The sequence below is a fragment of the Ammospiza nelsoni genome, chromosome 3 (genome assembly GCF_027579445.1).
Source record: "Ammospiza nelsoni isolate bAmmNel1 chromosome 3, bAmmNel1.pri, whole genome shotgun sequence".
Classification (NCBI taxonomy): domain Eukaryota; kingdom Metazoa; phylum Chordata; class Aves; order Passeriformes; family Passerellidae; genus Ammospiza; species Ammospiza nelsoni.
The window spans coordinates 99,611,123-99,629,030 of NC_080635.1; the positions used below are offsets into that span (position 1 = coordinate 99,611,123).

General features: G+C 35.5%; 1 protein-coding gene across 1 annotated transcript in view; it reads left to right on the forward strand.

Moving 5' to 3' along the window:
• The window catches only part of EYS (eyes shut homolog), a 703,265-nt gene that overhangs the window by 267,094 nt on the left and 418,263 nt on the right, over positions 1 to 17,908 (forward strand). Inside the window, exons 23-26 of the mRNA XM_059467250.1 lie at positions 7,587 to 7,846; positions 15,277 to 15,373; positions 16,505 to 16,612; positions 17,197 to 17,342. Coding sequence (XP_059323233.1) covers positions 7,587 to 7,846; positions 15,277 to 15,373; positions 16,505 to 16,612; positions 17,197 to 17,342 — 611 coding nt within the window. The remainder of the gene's footprint in view (positions 1 to 7,586; positions 7,847 to 15,276; positions 15,374 to 16,504; positions 16,613 to 17,196; positions 17,343 to 17,908) is intronic.

Below are 17,908 nucleotides of genomic sequence, written 5' to 3' on the forward strand. Positions count from 1 at the left end.
CTCTTTTTTTCTCTACCAAAGTGAATCAGCACCACCCAAGATATTGCAGGCAGATAATTTACTTACTGTTTATAGTAGCATTGATTTACTGATGCTCAGTTTTCACAAATTTAGGGTTTTCTCCTTGTCACACCTTTGGAGACACACTGCCTGTTATAAAGGCTGCAAATTACACATTTTCTCTCAGATTTTATGGTGAAATCTTGAATTACCTTGTTGCTGCTGTAGTGATTGTTGTTCACTGATGAAAGCTACACAGGCAAAGAATGCAGCTCTTGGTGTTAGTGACCAGAGATGGTAAGATAAAAAGGCATTTTTGTCCTTTTCCCTTTGCATTTTGTCAGGAACAGAAGGAAGTCTAATGTGGGTTTAGTTAAGAGAGAATGTTACTCAAAGGGCAGCTTCACATGCCAAAATGCATAAACATTCTCTGTAGGGGTCTGCAGTAATTCAAGAAATTAATACTGCTACTCAGAAAATTGTTTGACACACAGGACACAAATTTAAACAGACCTTTTTTTCTCTTCACCCTCTGTTGTGTGATAACTTGCTAAATTACATTCCAAAATTTTCATATTACTATGATATCCTTTTTGTATATCATGTTAAGTTTGGGACGTGGAAGTTCCTATATTTTAAGGGATGATTCAGTATTCATAGATATTATTATAATTTATTTTAAAAAACTTGAAGATGGCAAACAGTTTTTCTAACACCTTAGATAATAACCAAAACTATAAAGCAAGAGTCAAAAAATGCACCCAAACGTTGAAGGTAATTTTTTGGCATTTTAAAATTAATTTCTATTGCTTCTAAAATAGAAATTTAGGTTGGCAAGACCGATGGGAAGGAACTTCAACAATGGTTTTCCTTGTGGTAATGGTCTATGAACTAGACTGTTGAGGCCAAACATGTTTTATTTTCTGGTTCAGGGCCATACGACACAAGTGATCCTCCCACATGACAGAAATAATCTTCAGTTTTGGTTACTACAGTTTTTACTTGTTTTGTTGTCTTTCTTAACTAAAAGTATTCAAAGTATTCAGCACTTGTGCTTTTAAAGCACAAACACTCATTCAAATGAGACAGTTTGACTGGAGATTTTTAATTATTTTAATGTTTACTGGCTGAAACAGATAACCATGTAAATTTATCTGGCCTTGTAGACAGGACGAATCGCTGTTATTGCGATAAATAAGGAAAGAGTTGATACAAAAAGAAAATGAGTGTGTACCTCATCTCTGGGGTCCAGTAGTCTGAAAGTTGCATCCAGACTGATATAAGATGTATCTTATATTCTGGTTCAGGATAATGGAAAAAATAAAGCAACAGCATGAAAAAAAAAAAAAAAAAAGAGCTGAAAGTATAAATACCCTTTGTAGCATGTTAAATTCTGTTTCCTGAAACAGAAATGTGTGCATTGCAGCTCAAACAGAGCTTAAAGCAGAAGCTGAAATATAGCTTGCTGTCTCATTGAGCTGAATGTTACCTTGTGATTGTGTGAACTCATAGCTTCAAATAGAGAATTAAGGAAGAAATATATGGAAAACAAAAAAATAAAACTTTCTCTATCTGTTCCTCTAAAATATGTTTGTTTGGGGTTTTTTTGTTATGTAATGTTCCTAAATACACAGAATATCAGGAATAAATTTTAGCTACTGTTACCAAATGGAAGAACATGAGCAGAGAATTATGGGAGGAAAGTGTACAGAACAAATAGGGTATATCTTTAAAATTAAAAAAAAGAACAATGATTAACAGTCTGAAGCAATTGAACTGGAAGGGAATGAAAACATAAGCCGTTTGAAGGCTTTCTGTACGCATCAAACATGCAAAAGACACTCTTAGACAATATTAATAGAGTAGCAGAAACTTAATCTTTTTATCTCTCTTCCCAACAATATACCTCGCAATTAATTTTTTCTCCAGTTTGGGGTTAATATCCATTTATGTCTGTTATTACCTGGTACCATTCCCCAAGTACTTAATTTATGTTTTCTTAGCCACCCCTTCAAATTCAAATTGTAGACTGCAGGTGATGTATATACTTCCCATAAGCCAGTATCTACATCTAAGTTAAATAAAAAATGGTATATGTGTGTATGACAAAGATAACAATGGGGTTTTTTCCCTAATTTTAGCTTCATATCCTTATCCAAACAGCAGAAAAAGGCAGGTGGACTTTCTTTAATGTATAATTTTTGCAATTTATGTTTACCTATCAATTTACTCTGTGATGGACAAATTGGTTTTCGGTTACTTACTGATTAATCTTTTGGAGAGAGCTAAATCAGCCAGTTCCCTCAGGCCCCTGGGGTGCATCTGAGGGAGTTCCATGCACTTAGGTATATTCAGATTCCTCAAACCTGACGTTCTCCCAGGATGGGAAGGACTTCTGTCCCTCAGTACCTGGCATGAGCTTCAAAGAGTTGGGAAGTGAGATTAACAATAAAAATATTGAATATCTCAGTTATCTCTCTCCAGTTCTCCAGTCTCATTTATTGCATCGGTACATTTTCTTTAACCTTACTTTTGTGGCAAACACACCTGTAAATCCCTTCTTTTTCTTTACAACTCTTGCCAAATTAAGCTCCAAATGGGCCTTAGCTTTCCTAATGCCAGTACTACATATCCAGATGACATCCCATATTCTCTCCAGGGTATACGCCCCTTATTCTTTGCCTGTGTATTCCCTTCTAGCACTTCAGTTTACCCAGGATATGCTAAGGCATGCTGGTCTTTCACCTTCTTTTCCAGATTTCTTACATGGGGAAATCAAGAAGCGTGCTCTAAAGATCTGCCAGCTTGGTTCAGATCCTTTTTCCCTGAAGGCAGTTTCCTAGGGGATCCCATGGACCCAAATACTGAAATCTAATCTAAACTGCTAATCAACTGAAAGTTTCCTTTCCTAAAATTCAGGGTCCTGACTACTCCACTGCTGTCCTATATCCTTCAAGATTGTAAATTCCATCAGAGCATAAGCACTGCAGCCCAGGTTAATGCTTTCTCTAATCTGTTAATAGGATTGATTGATTGGTCACAAACATTTGGTTGGTTACAAATGGAGAGCTGTAGGAATAAAGTAGGGAATGAGTTATGGTAGTGATTGTAAAGGCAGGCTCAAATGAATTTTGGGGAGAGGAGGAGAGACATAGGTGAAAATTTGAGATCATCTTGGGGTGGCATATGAGGGTAAAGAACTATGAGCACAAGAAGAACTTCAGAGAGAAACTCATGACAGCTTTTTCAGGTTGAAGCTGGTGAAACAGGTCTGGTAGCTGTCTGTGGAACAAAGACTATAATAAACTTTCAGAGTATGAAAGAAAAAAAACATGTTTGTAGAAAGAAAGAAGAGATAGAAACACAAGTGTTCAAAGCCTTTGTAGTGACTGGAAGTGTATGTCCTTGGAGCTTTGTGGTGTGTGTTGGTGCCCTAAATTTCAAGCTGTGCCTGTATTGAAAGCAAGCTCTTATTTCTCTACTTCAGATGATCCAATGGCCTCTAGATTACAAGGAAGAAATTTGTCACTGAGCACTGTGGTTTGTCAGGCTGTTAGTTGATTTGATTGTATGCCCTAAACAGCATAAATCCTTACTGTAGAATGGCCCATTGTTGCATGTATTGTATGGCTAACAGGCTGACCCAAACTTCACTGAATGTCTTGCCATTTCTTATCAAGAATCTGTCAAAGAGACAGTTGAATGATGGGCACACTGCAGCTGAGGGTTCAGTTTAGGATTCCTGTTGCTTTGACTGAACCACTGAGGAAAAAGCAGGTCTGGTGCTTCTTAAATATTGTAATTTTGTCTGCAAAACCACCTTTATCTGTGGCAAAGTGCTCTGACTGATATTTTCTGAAATGTTTTCTATACAGAAGACTAAACCCACCAGCTTCTTGTATTTTTCTGCCATGTTGAAAGAGGTCTAAAAGAAAAAATTAGCTTATACTGAAATACTCTGGAATATTCATCTTTATTACTGCTTATCACAGAAAATGCTGAGTTGGAAGGGACCAACAAGGATCATGGTGTCCTGCTCCTGCACAGGACCATCCCCAAGAATCAAACCATGTGCTTTTGTTAGGCTTTGGCATTTTCCAGAGCTTCGAACTGAGCTAGTTTGGAATAAATCCACCAATATGATTTTCTAATTGACAGACAACCACTTTAGAACTCTTAAGATTCAGGAGAGACTGCCTCTGCAGCTAGCAAGATGAAAAAATGGTTTTGGCCCACAGAAGCTCCTGCCAATATGTAAAATTGATAAAATATAACGAGTAAAAAGGAGACAGACTCTTCTCAGGGGTATCCAGTGACAGGAAAATATTAAGTGGGCGGAAGGCAAACTACATGTAATTCCACATGAAAATAAAAAAAATGCTTCTTTTTTGTGATGTGAGGGTGGTCAGGTGCTGGAATAGATTTCCCAGAGAATTTGTGGAGTCTCCATCATTTAGATACTCAAAACCAGGCTGGACACAGACCTGAGAAAACTCTAGTTGTACCGATTTTGAGCAGGGGAGTCTAGATGAACCTCAGAAACTTTTTTCCAAAATCAACAATTCAGATATTCTTAAAACTCTTCCCTGTTTTTTTAATTTCTTAATACCTTTAATGTACGATATAAGGCCGGTGACACCTATATTTCACTGGAATATGAGAAGTAGAAAGAGGATTTTCAAGCAGGTAAGAACCAAATTTAATACTTAATTCATCATATGGAGACAGAGGAACTTATTACTTTAACACTACTTCTCTGGATACGATTCATTACTATAGTTTTCAATTTTTAATTCTAACTTTAATGTTAATACAGGTGGAAAATATAAAACCATAAATATAATTTGTGTATTTTCATTTCTTTTTCCTTTCGGTTGTTTTTGTATAGAAAGCTTTTCAATTTATAGAGAGATGTATGGAAAGTAAAGAAATAATACTTATGGAACCTGATTCATATGTGTTGGAGGAATTCTACACATGTCACAATCTAAGCAGTTAATGGGGTTTATATTATTAAAATTAATAGTTTACATAAAAGAGTCATGATTTGGTTTTCTAATATCAGTGGGTGTATTTGGATTTGGTTATTGGAAAGAAAAATACTGATGTTGGCAAGTTGTTAAGACAATAGAAAGAAATTCAGCTTTGACTATCTTTATAAGGACTCTTAAAAGCATATATTAGCCTTTTTCCCCCTGAGAATTCTAGAAATCATTTTTATTTTTGTGATGAAGTGAAAAAAATTAGTCATTTTGAAAAGGTGTTTGGATTTTTGCCTTTTGATCAGTTAGTTTCCAAGAATAACAGTTATAATACCTTAATTTATAATTCACTTTTAATAGTCTTCCTAACACCTCCTTACCTTTTTTTAAATAACTGTCCTCATTAACACAAAATTTCGTCTTGATTCTTAAAACTGGGCCTCAGGATAGATGCTTCTATGTATTTTATTTTTTTCACATTTAATGAGGCTTCCAGTAACTCTTTTTAATAATCCAGAAAAGAGGACAAAAAGCTCTGTTATTAATTGTCTCCTTTGCATTAATATTGACTGTTGCACCTCAGCTGGGAGCTGGCATGAAGCCAGGGTAGCACTGGCTGGTTGTGCAGTGTAGATAACTGCTGTGTTTCAGTGACCTAGTGTTCCCTGTAGTCACACAGAACACTTTTGATAACTCAAAGGCAGTTATGAAACTCATTAGGGAAAAAGGAGAATGAAATGTGTTTAATGTTTGCTCCTCTGCACCTCAGTTATGTCCATAAAGCTGGACCAGGTCATTACTGAACCGTGTTCTCCTAATACAAAGTGAAAGGCTCTCAACTTAATGAGCTTTTTAAGCTAAAAATGGAGCATAGCCAAGTGCTACATACCAATTTGTAGTACAGCATCAGTAGTAATTTATTCACAGCTTCATGAAAGAAGTCAACAAAAAAAAAAGAGCAGCTGCAAAACAATTAACATCTGTTGGGTCACTGCTCTCCTATGTTCACTATGAGACATTTGGAGATGCTTAATTTGTAAGAGTCTGATGCTTTTATATATTGAATACTTAAGAGAAAATTCAGTAAAGCACTAATTGGGCATGCAGTGTTATTCTGTGGATGTTGCTTCTAGATAATAAATGCATTCTGCCATGTATATCAAAAGCAGGTATGTTTGTTATGCATAAGCAGAGAATAAAAAGAAATTGGTTTTAACCATATTTCCAAAAGTATGTTTTAAGTATTTTAAATTATGAGTTCTGAAATGTGATTTTTGTCAGTTATTTTAAGAATGTCTGAATGATTTTTGATAGTAATAGCTATTAGTTTTTAACATGAGAAAAATACAGTAATCTGATTTTTAAATCCTTAATGCTAAAATACTCAGGCCTTTAAAGGTATAAATAAAATTCTTTTGTAATATCCATATCTTTTCATGAGCCATGGTGATTGTATCCCACAACTAAATAACACAGAACACAAAAAAAAAATCTGAAAGAAAAGACTGGGTTCTTTTAAGGGGTGAAATTTTCTTTTCATATGGAAGAAATACCTGCGCCTTACAGAACAGAACCACACAACAGATTCTCCATTAAACCACCTTTTTGTTATTCAAGAACAATTTTTCTTATCAAATTATAACTATGAAGATATATTTGAATAATTTAATGCCTGAAATCAATATTGATCAAAGTAGACAAGAGCTGGAATAGTTCATCTTTCGTATTGTATCTTGTCCTGCCAAATATCTGCAAAAATAAAATTAAATTCAATTTTATTTACAGTGAAAGTAACAGGAATGTATGACTTTTAAAGTACATAGAGGCCTCTCTTATTGCAGCTAGTGAAGAAATTTGGCTCTGCAAGCTTTGAAGCATTAGCAAATTGCTTCCTTTGAATTTACAGAACCATTTCTTATGTATATTGTGAATAACAAAAGATATTTATCTAATTCATGTAGATGGGTTCCTTACATTCAGATGTAATTTAGATTTTGGTTGAAGTTTTTTTTCCTGTATTATAATTATCAGATCTCACAAAAGCACTCAAAAAAGAGAAAGAATCCAATGAAATTAGGATCCCTCATGATTGCTACATTCTTAAACGTACTGGACATGCTACCTGATGCATTTCACCCCAAACATTGGAGTACTTACTAGTTTCACACATATGAAAAGATGTCCTTCTAATCCTTAACATTTAGAAGATTTACTTTTCATGTTTGATAATTTGTGTTCTTTTTTCATCTTAAAAATGATGAAAAATCATCTAAATGATGAAGAATCATCTAAATATGATTCTATCTGCATTTCCTAAACCAGATAGTTCTCCAAGTGATACTATGACTTAGAATAAGTCCTTTTGCTTTTATTTATTTATCCTCAGGTACATTCTGGGATAATAACCTGAATATAACTTTTATTCATAATGCATTCTTATACAATTGCCAGGAAAATAAAAACTAGTCACAGAAATGTATTATTGATATTGTTTTAAATTTTTTGTTATTTTTAAAATAGGGTTGGAAGCAATTGGGCCAAGCTGTTAATTTTTATTCTGCAATGTCAATGCTCTTTTTCTTTTTTAATTTTTCACCCCTGCAGATGCACATGTACAGCAGGGTGGACAGGGCCAGACTGCAGTGAAGATATAAATGAATGTGCATCTGAACCGTGCTTGAATGGAGCCAGCTGTTTTGAATCTGTGAAGCCGGGGCAGTTTGTATGCATTTGTCCTCCATTTTACACTGGTGACTTCTGCCACCAGCGCTTCAGTCCCTGTGAGCTGCCTTACAATCCTTGCATAAACAATTCAACCTGCTTGGCACAAGTAGATGGAAATCCAATGTGCATTTGCAAAACAGGTGAGAACTGGAATAGTTAATTTCTTCCATTTTCTGTTGTGCTCTGGAAAATTGCAAATATATATTGAATTTGTCACTATCTTTAACATAAGTGGAAAATAATATGTTTCAAAGAACATAAAACCATTATGAATTGCAGAAGATTTATCAGTTGTGTTAAAACACTGGAAAGATAGCTGTCAGTTTACTTATTATGAATTTCTTATTTTACAAAACTTATTAAATCTATGGTGGCTTAAATTCAGCTCTCAGAATCAGTATTTCTCAGTCAATTGTTACAGTGACATAGAGATAGACATGCACCTGGCCAGCAAAGACATACTAAATTGACAAAACAGACAGGCAGATTTAGAAAAACGTATGCAAATTGGTGGAAGTACAAAAATTGGAGCAAGTTGGAAATTGTTTCTTTTCTCGCTGAGCTGTCAGGAAGGCCTGGCACATCAGGGAAGTAATCTTCCCTTGCTTAATGGTTATAGTGGGTTTCTCCCTGTGTGCACAAGGAACCAAATCACAGCAGGTGCTGACAGCTTCCCTGGGCCATGGCTTAAAAGACACAATCTCACCCTCAATGTACAAGAACTGCTAAGGTGGAACAGAGCAACAGTTTAACTGTGCAGCACATTGCTACACATTCCCATGTAGGAATTGAAGAACACATTAACTAATTAACAACTGTACTGAAAAGTTAGAAAATTTAAGTAGCGGGGGAGTACAATTACTGAAACTGGAATTGGAGCAGGATTTTGAAGTTTTCACTGTTATGCCTATAAAGCTAGGGATCTCTGAGGGACAAAGGCTAGCAGATAACTGCAGTGTTACATGACAATACTATTATTTGTCATTTATTAAGTGACAAAGATATGGATATAATATTTGGGAATGAGGAGTATATAATACCTTGGGTTTTTTACTATTAAGGTAAATGTTACCGCAAGCTGCTGAGAAAAAAACCCAAACATCACTGGGGAGGTATGCAAGTTGCTTAGTGAAGCATCTTTTAAAAAGCTGTTTTTCAAAAATATAGGTAGATTACTCCAAAACACTTGACTTAGTAGTAAATGGCATGTGGATTAAACTTGCCAGTAGCTAACAGTCCAGTCATTAGAAAGGTTGAGCCTGGTATAACAGGAATCACAAAATGCAGCAGTGCTTACCAAATTTTAACAGCTCCCTGAGAACACCATATCATAGAACACCATATCTGAGATGGGCACAACAGGACCATAAATTATACCACTGCCAGTGGTACATATTTAGAAGAAAAAGAGGATTTGTGTTGGCTAGGTCAGAGAAGAAAAAAGCTTATAAAATATGAATTGGGCAGAATCAAAGTTGATGTATGATGTTAGTTTAGGACAGAATTACCACAGCAAATTGGTAGGAAGGTGATTAAGTCATGATTAGCTGTAGTATAAAACAAAGTTGCATCTTTGTTCCTGTATGTACATTGGGGAACTATAGCTGTCTGATTTTGCTATAAAGAGTTCTAGAATTCTACAAATACTTTTAATGTAAAACTTCCTCTTGAGCTGTTGCCCTAGATACAGAGGTTTTTTTCCTTCAAAGAGATAGATTATAATGTTTGTGTAACAAAACTGGGCTCTCATATCATAGATCATGGAACAGTGTTAGACCATGACTTTAAGTCAAATTGTCCACAGAAGCAGGTTAAACAGCTTAAAAAGTTATGATCTTTACAATTGCACGATGGTATATTCAAGGTTGCAAATATGTTGAAGGGAGGGCCATTGTTGCAAAAGCTTAAGAATCACTGCTGTAGAACAAGTTTCCCAAGAGGGGCAGAGAAAACCCCTCTTAAATACTTTACCAGTAATTGATAAGCAAGGGTTTGATCAAGACAATTGTGAGGACATATGGGTTTGAGCTGTTAATCATATAGCCAGCACTGAATCTCCTTAAATAATACAGACTAAATGCAAAGAAAACAGGTGGAATGGAAAACTTAGGGCAAATAGCAGAATTTTTATTGCTTAATTTATCAACATGTTTTCCAGTATTAGAGAATCCATTCTTAGAATTAATCTTAATAATAGAACTGAAAATTTAGTGTCACAGAAAAGCAAGGCAGGAGATGTAAGCAAGACTATATAATTTAAATAATGTTGAAATATTTGTAGCTGAGTCTTGGCCACTATTCGTAAATTCCCCTAAAGGTCTACATGAGAAAGATCCAAAGAGCAATTCAGCTGCATATATAAGTAAAATAGAGGGTAAATAAGCAAGAGTCTAGGCATTAGACCATGGTCTTCTAGAAAATGCAAGCACAAAACTGTTAGTGTTTTAGAGGCAACCCAAAAGAGAGATAGGACATTTTGGTAAAAATAGTGATGCTTTCTAAGAATTGTGTTCCAAGAAAAAAAAAATACTGAAAAAATGTATTCAGAATCAAGGAAAACTATGAGAGGGCATACAACTACTGAGTGCAAGATCAGCTCTCTGCTGGAACTGATGAACAAGTTTAATTAATGATGAAATGGGAGATAAAAGATAACAGTTTTAAGAAAGTGTGAAACCTGTGTAATTATAAACACATAAATATTGCAGAGAATAACAAGATAATTTGCAACCATAAACTACAGGCCAGAAAATATCTCGTGTTTTCTAATAAGACTTTTTTTAACTGCGATTTATTCTTTTATGAGAACTATTAGTAATTATTGTTATAGTAGCTATATAGTAGCAAGACAAGCTAGTAGGGAAGGCAGATAGAGTTGTTGCAGACTTAAAGAGAGGAAGAGTAGGCCAAGATCGGCTCAATTAAAGTGGTTCCTAGAATTCCTGCTTCTTAGAAGGTAGAAACTAATCTCTCTTTAAAATTAGATGTAGAACTTTCTTCACTAGTCCAAGTAATATGGATAGGATAACCTCAGGATATTCATGCAGCCTCCTTATTACAATGGAAACAATTTTCCAAAAACATGTTAGGCTGTGATAGAAAAATTATCAGGAAATGCTACATATTACACATTAAGTATTGCATGCATATAGAGAGAGTTCATATCAAAGCTTTACCTACTCATTTCAGAAACATGGATTATTTGGCCAGCATTTGTGTTAACTCAGTAACATCTTAATGAGTTATGGTAGAAGGGGGATTGGACCAATATAATAATGTATGTATTATTGAAAGAAGTAAACTGGAAATGTCTGGATTGTGTATGTCCACAGTAATACATTAAGCAGGTATTATTTTCTGATGTACTTCATTTCACATAAAAGTAGACATATAAAGTGAAATGGATAATGCTGTAGAAATGTTTACGTCGCTCTGCCGACTATTTAGGCAGCTTAGGAAAAATCTTTCAGGTGGTAGGCAGGCTGAATTCTTGACCAGTTGCCTCTTGTGGTTTTGCTGTAAAGTTGGGGGGTTTGGGGTTTGTTTCTTTTTTTGTTTTTTTTTTTTTTTCATTATTTTTAATTTCATAGCTTTTGGAAGCACACAGTTTTAGAGAAGAGTAAAAAGAACAGGAGGTAGCAACATTTGTCATCACAGCACACAAGTACACAAAAGCTTTGTCATCTTATTTATCCTCATTGCAGCTTTAAAAATATAAAGCTAGAAACTGAGAAGTTGAAAAACTGGTTTTTGCATGGGGCTTAAGGTTAAAGCCATCAGTTTTAGGATGTAATGAAATTATGTGTATTGTTCCAGGGAAATCTATAAAGAGGACTCATCTCTAAGGAGAAACAATAGCAGCAGTTTTTACTGGAATTATGCATTCTATTTTTTCTTTGTCCTTTCTAAAAGCAATACATTCTTTATGCTTCAAGGCAATTTTTGAAGTCCTTGTTTTACACAGATTTTCCCTGGACTTTTTCACCTCTTTTGTCAGTCTCCTGTCAATAGCTTTCCCATGACACCTACTCTTTGTTCTAGATGCTAGTGATCATTTTTATTTGGTCTATAGCATCTTATAGCTTGAAATTTGAATCAAGGCAAAATATTTTTCAGCCAATGCCTGAAACAAGGCTAAGTGAAAATTCTCATAATGTAGAAAATTTATACTACCAAGCAGAAATAATAAACATGTGATGAAAAACATGTTATTCAAATTGGAGTTTGCCATTGTCAAATTTCTGAGTCCTTCAGTGCCAGTTTCTTTTTCAGACGTGTGCATACATAATTTACAGAGGGAAATAGCCTTTTTACAGTGCCTAATATTTTACACACCTCTGATTTTGATTCATGTACCTACTTATGTTATGCTGAACAACCTAAGTACCTGAACTAATGATTATGGGACTGCTATTATATCTCTGCTGTTTGCAAACATTGGTTCATAAATAGTTCATGGTAAGGAGAGAAACATCTATGGTACTGTTCTGATGAGCAAAACAGCAGAGAGATCAGGGCAAAAGAATCCCATTAGAATCCTGTTACCTGCAGAGGTCAATTTCATAATATTTCTCTGCAATGGAATAAGGAGATGGAAATGACCATAACTGTGACAGCAGATATTTAGCTGCATATTCCATCACTTTGCAACTCCCAGAAGCCCCATAGACAGAGTTGACAACTGCAGGATTTCCTATATTTCAGAGAAACAGAAGTAAAAACAGCATCTGTCTCATCTTAAGTAACAGCTATCCAGATGTTCCTAGACTTCATATCTTTCAAATAACTTTCACGCTACCTGAACAATTAAAAATAGAGATAAATAAGATTTTATTTTGTAACACTGTAATAAGGAACTGTAATAATTTTCAGGTTTTTTTTCATCTCTGTTAATTTCTGAAAGTCTTGAATATGTTATGTTACTACAAAAATTAACCTTACTGAGATACTTCCTCAAATGTATCTACCCATATTCAATACATTCACAAATGTTTTAAACTAATTATAAAGCTAAAACATATCTATATCTGTGAGTTATTTATAATGTTACATTGGTTTACCTTCAGTGCGTCCTTTTCAGTAAATTTCCATTTTCCCTGCCCATTGACAGCCTTCCACTCAGTAATCAAATTTAGTTTTAGAAATTTCAAACATTAAAACTAAAAGAGAAATTGCAGATGAGGAAATTGACTACAAATAGTCTTATGAGTCCTAATGTCTTACCTTCACTAATGCCCTCCAATTTCTTTATTAAACCAGTGTTGTTAATTTTTCTGCTCTTACTCAGTGGCACTGAATGGCATGTATCAAACACCTGCTGAATATTTTGTGTGTCAGTGACTTCTGCCTACTCACACAACCAGGCCTAGAATCTAACTTGGTCCATGGTTTACTAGTTTATAGTTCTTTTATCTTTCTTTTTTTCTTAATCACAGTACAGGCAGGAATAGATGAAGGTTCAGGAGCATTAAGATGCAGATTACACGTGCTACAGATAAGAAAAGTATTTGGATGGTTCGCTCTGGTTCAGGCTCATTTGCACATAGTAAACTAAACCATTCAGAATACAATTTTTTCTGTGCTGAGGGATATATTTCAAAACAGAACACTGAGACAGAATTTTTCTTGCTATTATGACCATTCTTTTACAGCTTTTTTGGGGGGATTGGTGGGGATTTTTTGCTGGTTTGTTTTGGACCTTTTTGTTTTGATTTAGTTTTGGTTTTATTGTTGTGTTTTAATTTTGTGAAACGTACAAATAGAAAATAAATGACAGTATCTTTTCACGCTCAAGAAATTTCTAGAAAAAAAATAATATCATAACAACATAAATTACTATAATTGAAAGGCTATTTTGAGAAATGTTCCAGGCTTTATTTTCCCAGCTTTATAGTGACATTGCTGTGAAATCTTCAGCAAATATTAACAGTTCATTTCAGTCAGGCCCAAAAGTTATTGAACAGAAGTAATCCTGATAAGAAGAAAATACCAACTCCTTTGATGTGTTCTCATGTTTAGATCATATATTGGAGTACCAGCAGAGATTTCTTTCTACAGCTTTCTTTGGAACTCTGACCAAGACACTTATTTCTTCCAGTCAAGATTTTCTCTAGACAAAAATAAGCCATACTATTCTAACAGTGGTCTTTCATTATTTCCTCACCTTCATTAAGTACTTTGAAAACCACAAATACAAAAAACATAACCAAAAAATATTATTCTTATTGGGGTATCTAAAAAAATACAGTTAACAAATTTTGCTTATTGTTTTAATAAAGAATTCAGTAGAACCTTTGCCGTATTTATAACAAAATTTAAAGTTGTTTCAATTTAATTTTTCTATATCAGTGATGTTCAAAATCACTTGGGTGAACTCTATTTACGGTCTTTAGGCAACCTGCAATCAGCACTCACATATAAGTAATACAATGCAAATAGTTTTCTCATTGCAATGGTTTCATTTCTCCATCAATTGAAAACAAATACATTGAATTTGTGCAAAATTCAACTGAGTAGCTATAGTTTCTCCATGGTATGTATAGAATTTCACCACAAAGATGCATTTAGGAGAACACCTTTTTATGCAAATGCTATAAGATGCAGTGTGCTGTCTAAGAGCAAAAATAGGGTTCATGTATCACTGAAAACTGTCTTATTTCATTTTAGTACATACTCTGGAACACTTACACAGGCAAATGTAATGTATTATGCAAGTGATGTACTGTGCAGATAAGACCTTAATCACATTTTGTCTTCACTAAATTTAAAACCAGTTGGTTTTTTTCTCAGCTACTGACTGCTTTGAATAAATGTGGTCCTCTAACTTCCACTACTCTCTAATATATTAATTACTGAATTAGCTTTTAGTTTCTGACTTTGTCCCACACTCTCCAAGAAAGCTTTTCTGTCCTTTAAAATGGGTTGTATTTCTCCAGTATATTTATCCAGATGCTCTGTCCAAATCTGCTCTCTCTGATTCATTAAAGTATGTTGAGACTTCATATACTGTCTGGAAATCAACTAGCTGAAGCTAAGGAACAAAAATAGTTGAAGGAAGTTCTTTCAGGGTTACTTCTACTTGTAGTTCTGATCTTAGGGTCAGTGAGCAGTAAGGGCTGGCTCCTTCAGAAGCAGCAGTCAGCCACGAGTCTGACAGTATGTGAATGAGGCACGGCAGGGCAGCACCAGCGGCTGTGTCCAGGAACAGCAGAGGGGGCCAGTCAAGGCCACAGGGAATGGGGCAGCTCCAGGGGCAAGCCAGGGAGCCTGTCTGTATGCCAAAGTCAGCGTACTGCACAGCTAGGCATTGGCCATGGCTGCAGCGCTGCTCAGTCAGATACCAGGGACAAAGAGCTGCAGCTTAAATGCCCCAAAGAGAAGAGGTAGCCATTGCTGATGCTTCTCTCAGGACTTTATTAAACAGCTTTGAGTGCAGCTGAAGCCAGCCACTTTCATTGTCTGAGTTAGTCCTAGGCTCAGATAGCCAAATGCCCATGAGAATCTGTGACCTTTTAATTCACATGAAGTAGTTGAGTTCATTAATTCACCATGAATGATATCTGTGTTTCAGGATTTGAGGGCACTTACTGCGAAGTTAACAGTGATGAGTGCATCTCCCATCCATGCCAGAATGGAGGCCTCTGTGTGGATGGGGTCAACCACTACAGGTCAGGAAAATTACTTGAATGACAGATATGATACATGGCTTTTTATCATCTAGCTTTTCCTTTTGTACTCTGAATGTCTAGTGTTTGCTGACCTTCAGTGAAGGGGGGCAGGGTTTGCAATGTGTTTGACAGTTACATTACAGTCTAAATCTTCTTGTGTGCAAAAGGTAATGCATATACACCATAAGTATGACCCCAAGAATTTATTGTAGGACTAATTAAAATCACAAGGACCCAATTTAAAAAAGCAGAGTTGTTAGTCCACTTACAGTAGTACAAACAATCTGAGTTGAAATCAATAGAAAAGCTTAATGAAGAATATAGTTATAGCTGTTACATAAGAAATCTTGCAATTATGTCTCTTTGATTACCCTTACAAAGTCTGTGTGCATCCTGTGATCAGTGATCTTGTTCTTCTTCGAGAACTGGCAGTCTTATTGAAGGTCACTGGCATCTGGAAGTCTTTGTCAGGAGAACTATGATGTTCACAGGGGGTTGTTTCACATCTTCCGTCAAGCTTTCTTGAAGCCTCTCACTTACCAGCACTCCCAAGTCCTTCTCAGCAGGGTTACTCTCAGTCTGCTCACCCCCCAGCCCATGTTGATATCGTTGCTTTGACCCAGTTGCAGCACCTTGCACTTGGTCTCATTAAATCTCCTGTAATTCCTAAGGGCCCACCTCTCAAGGTTGTCTTCATCCCTCTGGATGTCATCCCATCCTTCAGGAGTGGAACACAAAAGGCTATTATTTGTAACACCCTGGTCATCTCAGTGTCTCACACCCTTGCTGCAGATGCCATTCCAGAGCTGAAGCTATACCATGAGAGGCATCAGTCAGCTGGCTGCAGGGCAGGTGTCAAAACGAGAGAAAAGCAGCTCAGGCCAAGGTGAATTCTAAGTAAGCCCTTGCACAGTGGGGTCAGCACAAAGCCTGTGGCCTTCAGCTAATGATAACCAAGGGCTTCAGACACTCTACTTGTTGGTGCTTGTTAAAGTACTGCCCTTTGCAGTAACCAGTAAAAAGCAAACATGATTTTGGTACTATTTAATTAATACCTCCCAACATCTGCCATATTTTTCCTGAATTTTTGTAATGACCTTAAAAATAATATAGTGATAACCTTTTTGCTAGGTGCTCCTGCCAACATGGCTTTACTGGGACCCTGTGTGAAGTGGAGATTAATGAATGCTTATCAAGACCGTGCAAGAACAATGGAACTTGCCTGGATCTCATAAACGGGTTAGTCACTACTAAATTAAAAATTTCCCTGATTTCCTTATGTTAATTATAGGTTTGGATGGAACCTTCACCAGACAAGTTAAAATGTACTAAGCAAATGTTACTGGCTCAGTTTTTTGATTCCTATGTGATCTTAAAGAAAGAAGGAAAAATGTCTTTTGCATAACTTGTCCTTTTCCTCCATACTTTTACTTTTTTTCTGGGTTTTAATTTTGAAAAAGACTGAAATAGAAGAAAATTGATCTTGTTAGATTGGTACAAACCCTGTGTTCGCTCAACAGCACTTCACAAGTTATTCAGAGACTTGTGCCAGAAGATCAGTAGCCCTCAAGTAATTTCTTAAATCTTCAGTTAAAATTACTGTGCCAAATTGTTCTATTAATTTAACAAAAAGTAAATCACCCTCTTTGCTTTAGAAACATGGAAATTAGAAAACTCTGTTCATTATTTTAATATGGATGAGGATTAGGGACACCAGCTTGGCATCAGGAGATTCATATGGCTTTAAAGTATTGCATTCTTTAAAGATCCCATAGATCCCATTGTTACTTCCACTGACATACCTGATTTTTCTTTTTCTAAAGATTCATTTGTAACTGTGCACCTGGATACTATGGGTCTCTGTGTGAGATGGACGTAAATGAGTGTGAAACTTTGCCTTGTTTACATGGAGGCAGCTGCATCAACAGGCTTGGGGGCTATGGGTGTCTCTGTCTACCTGGATTTACAGGTATGATCTACTCTTACAGCCAAGCAGCTTATTCCACAGGTTTTGCATGGTTTTAATATTATAGCAAGAAAATTAATTAATCTCCTTATTGGAGGATAAATCAATACTAACTTAAAAATAGTTTTATCTAATTCTCCAGAAGTAGCTCAAGATTATTGATATTAAGACTTGAATTATAATTTCTTTAATCACCCATACAGTCAGTTGAAATGAATGATTGTATAGTATAAAGAAAATTAATGTGTATTCTTTTTAATTCAGCCAGGAAAAAAACTATTACCATAGGTACAGAGTAAATTTTGCAAACGAGAATATGCTACCTGGTCATTTGAATTTGTACAGAACCATAGAAACACCTTGACTTTTGACCAATTTGATTGACACCATTGCCTTTAGTGCTAATCTGTACATTTTTACAGAGTCAGGAAAAAATATTTAATAGGTAGAGATGCAGTAAAATTTCCCTAAAATGATGTTGACTTTTATTTAAATGTTCAGTGTGCTGCTGAGCTAGTTCATACACAATGTTTTGATAGATACATCTTAAGCAACATGAAAACACATGG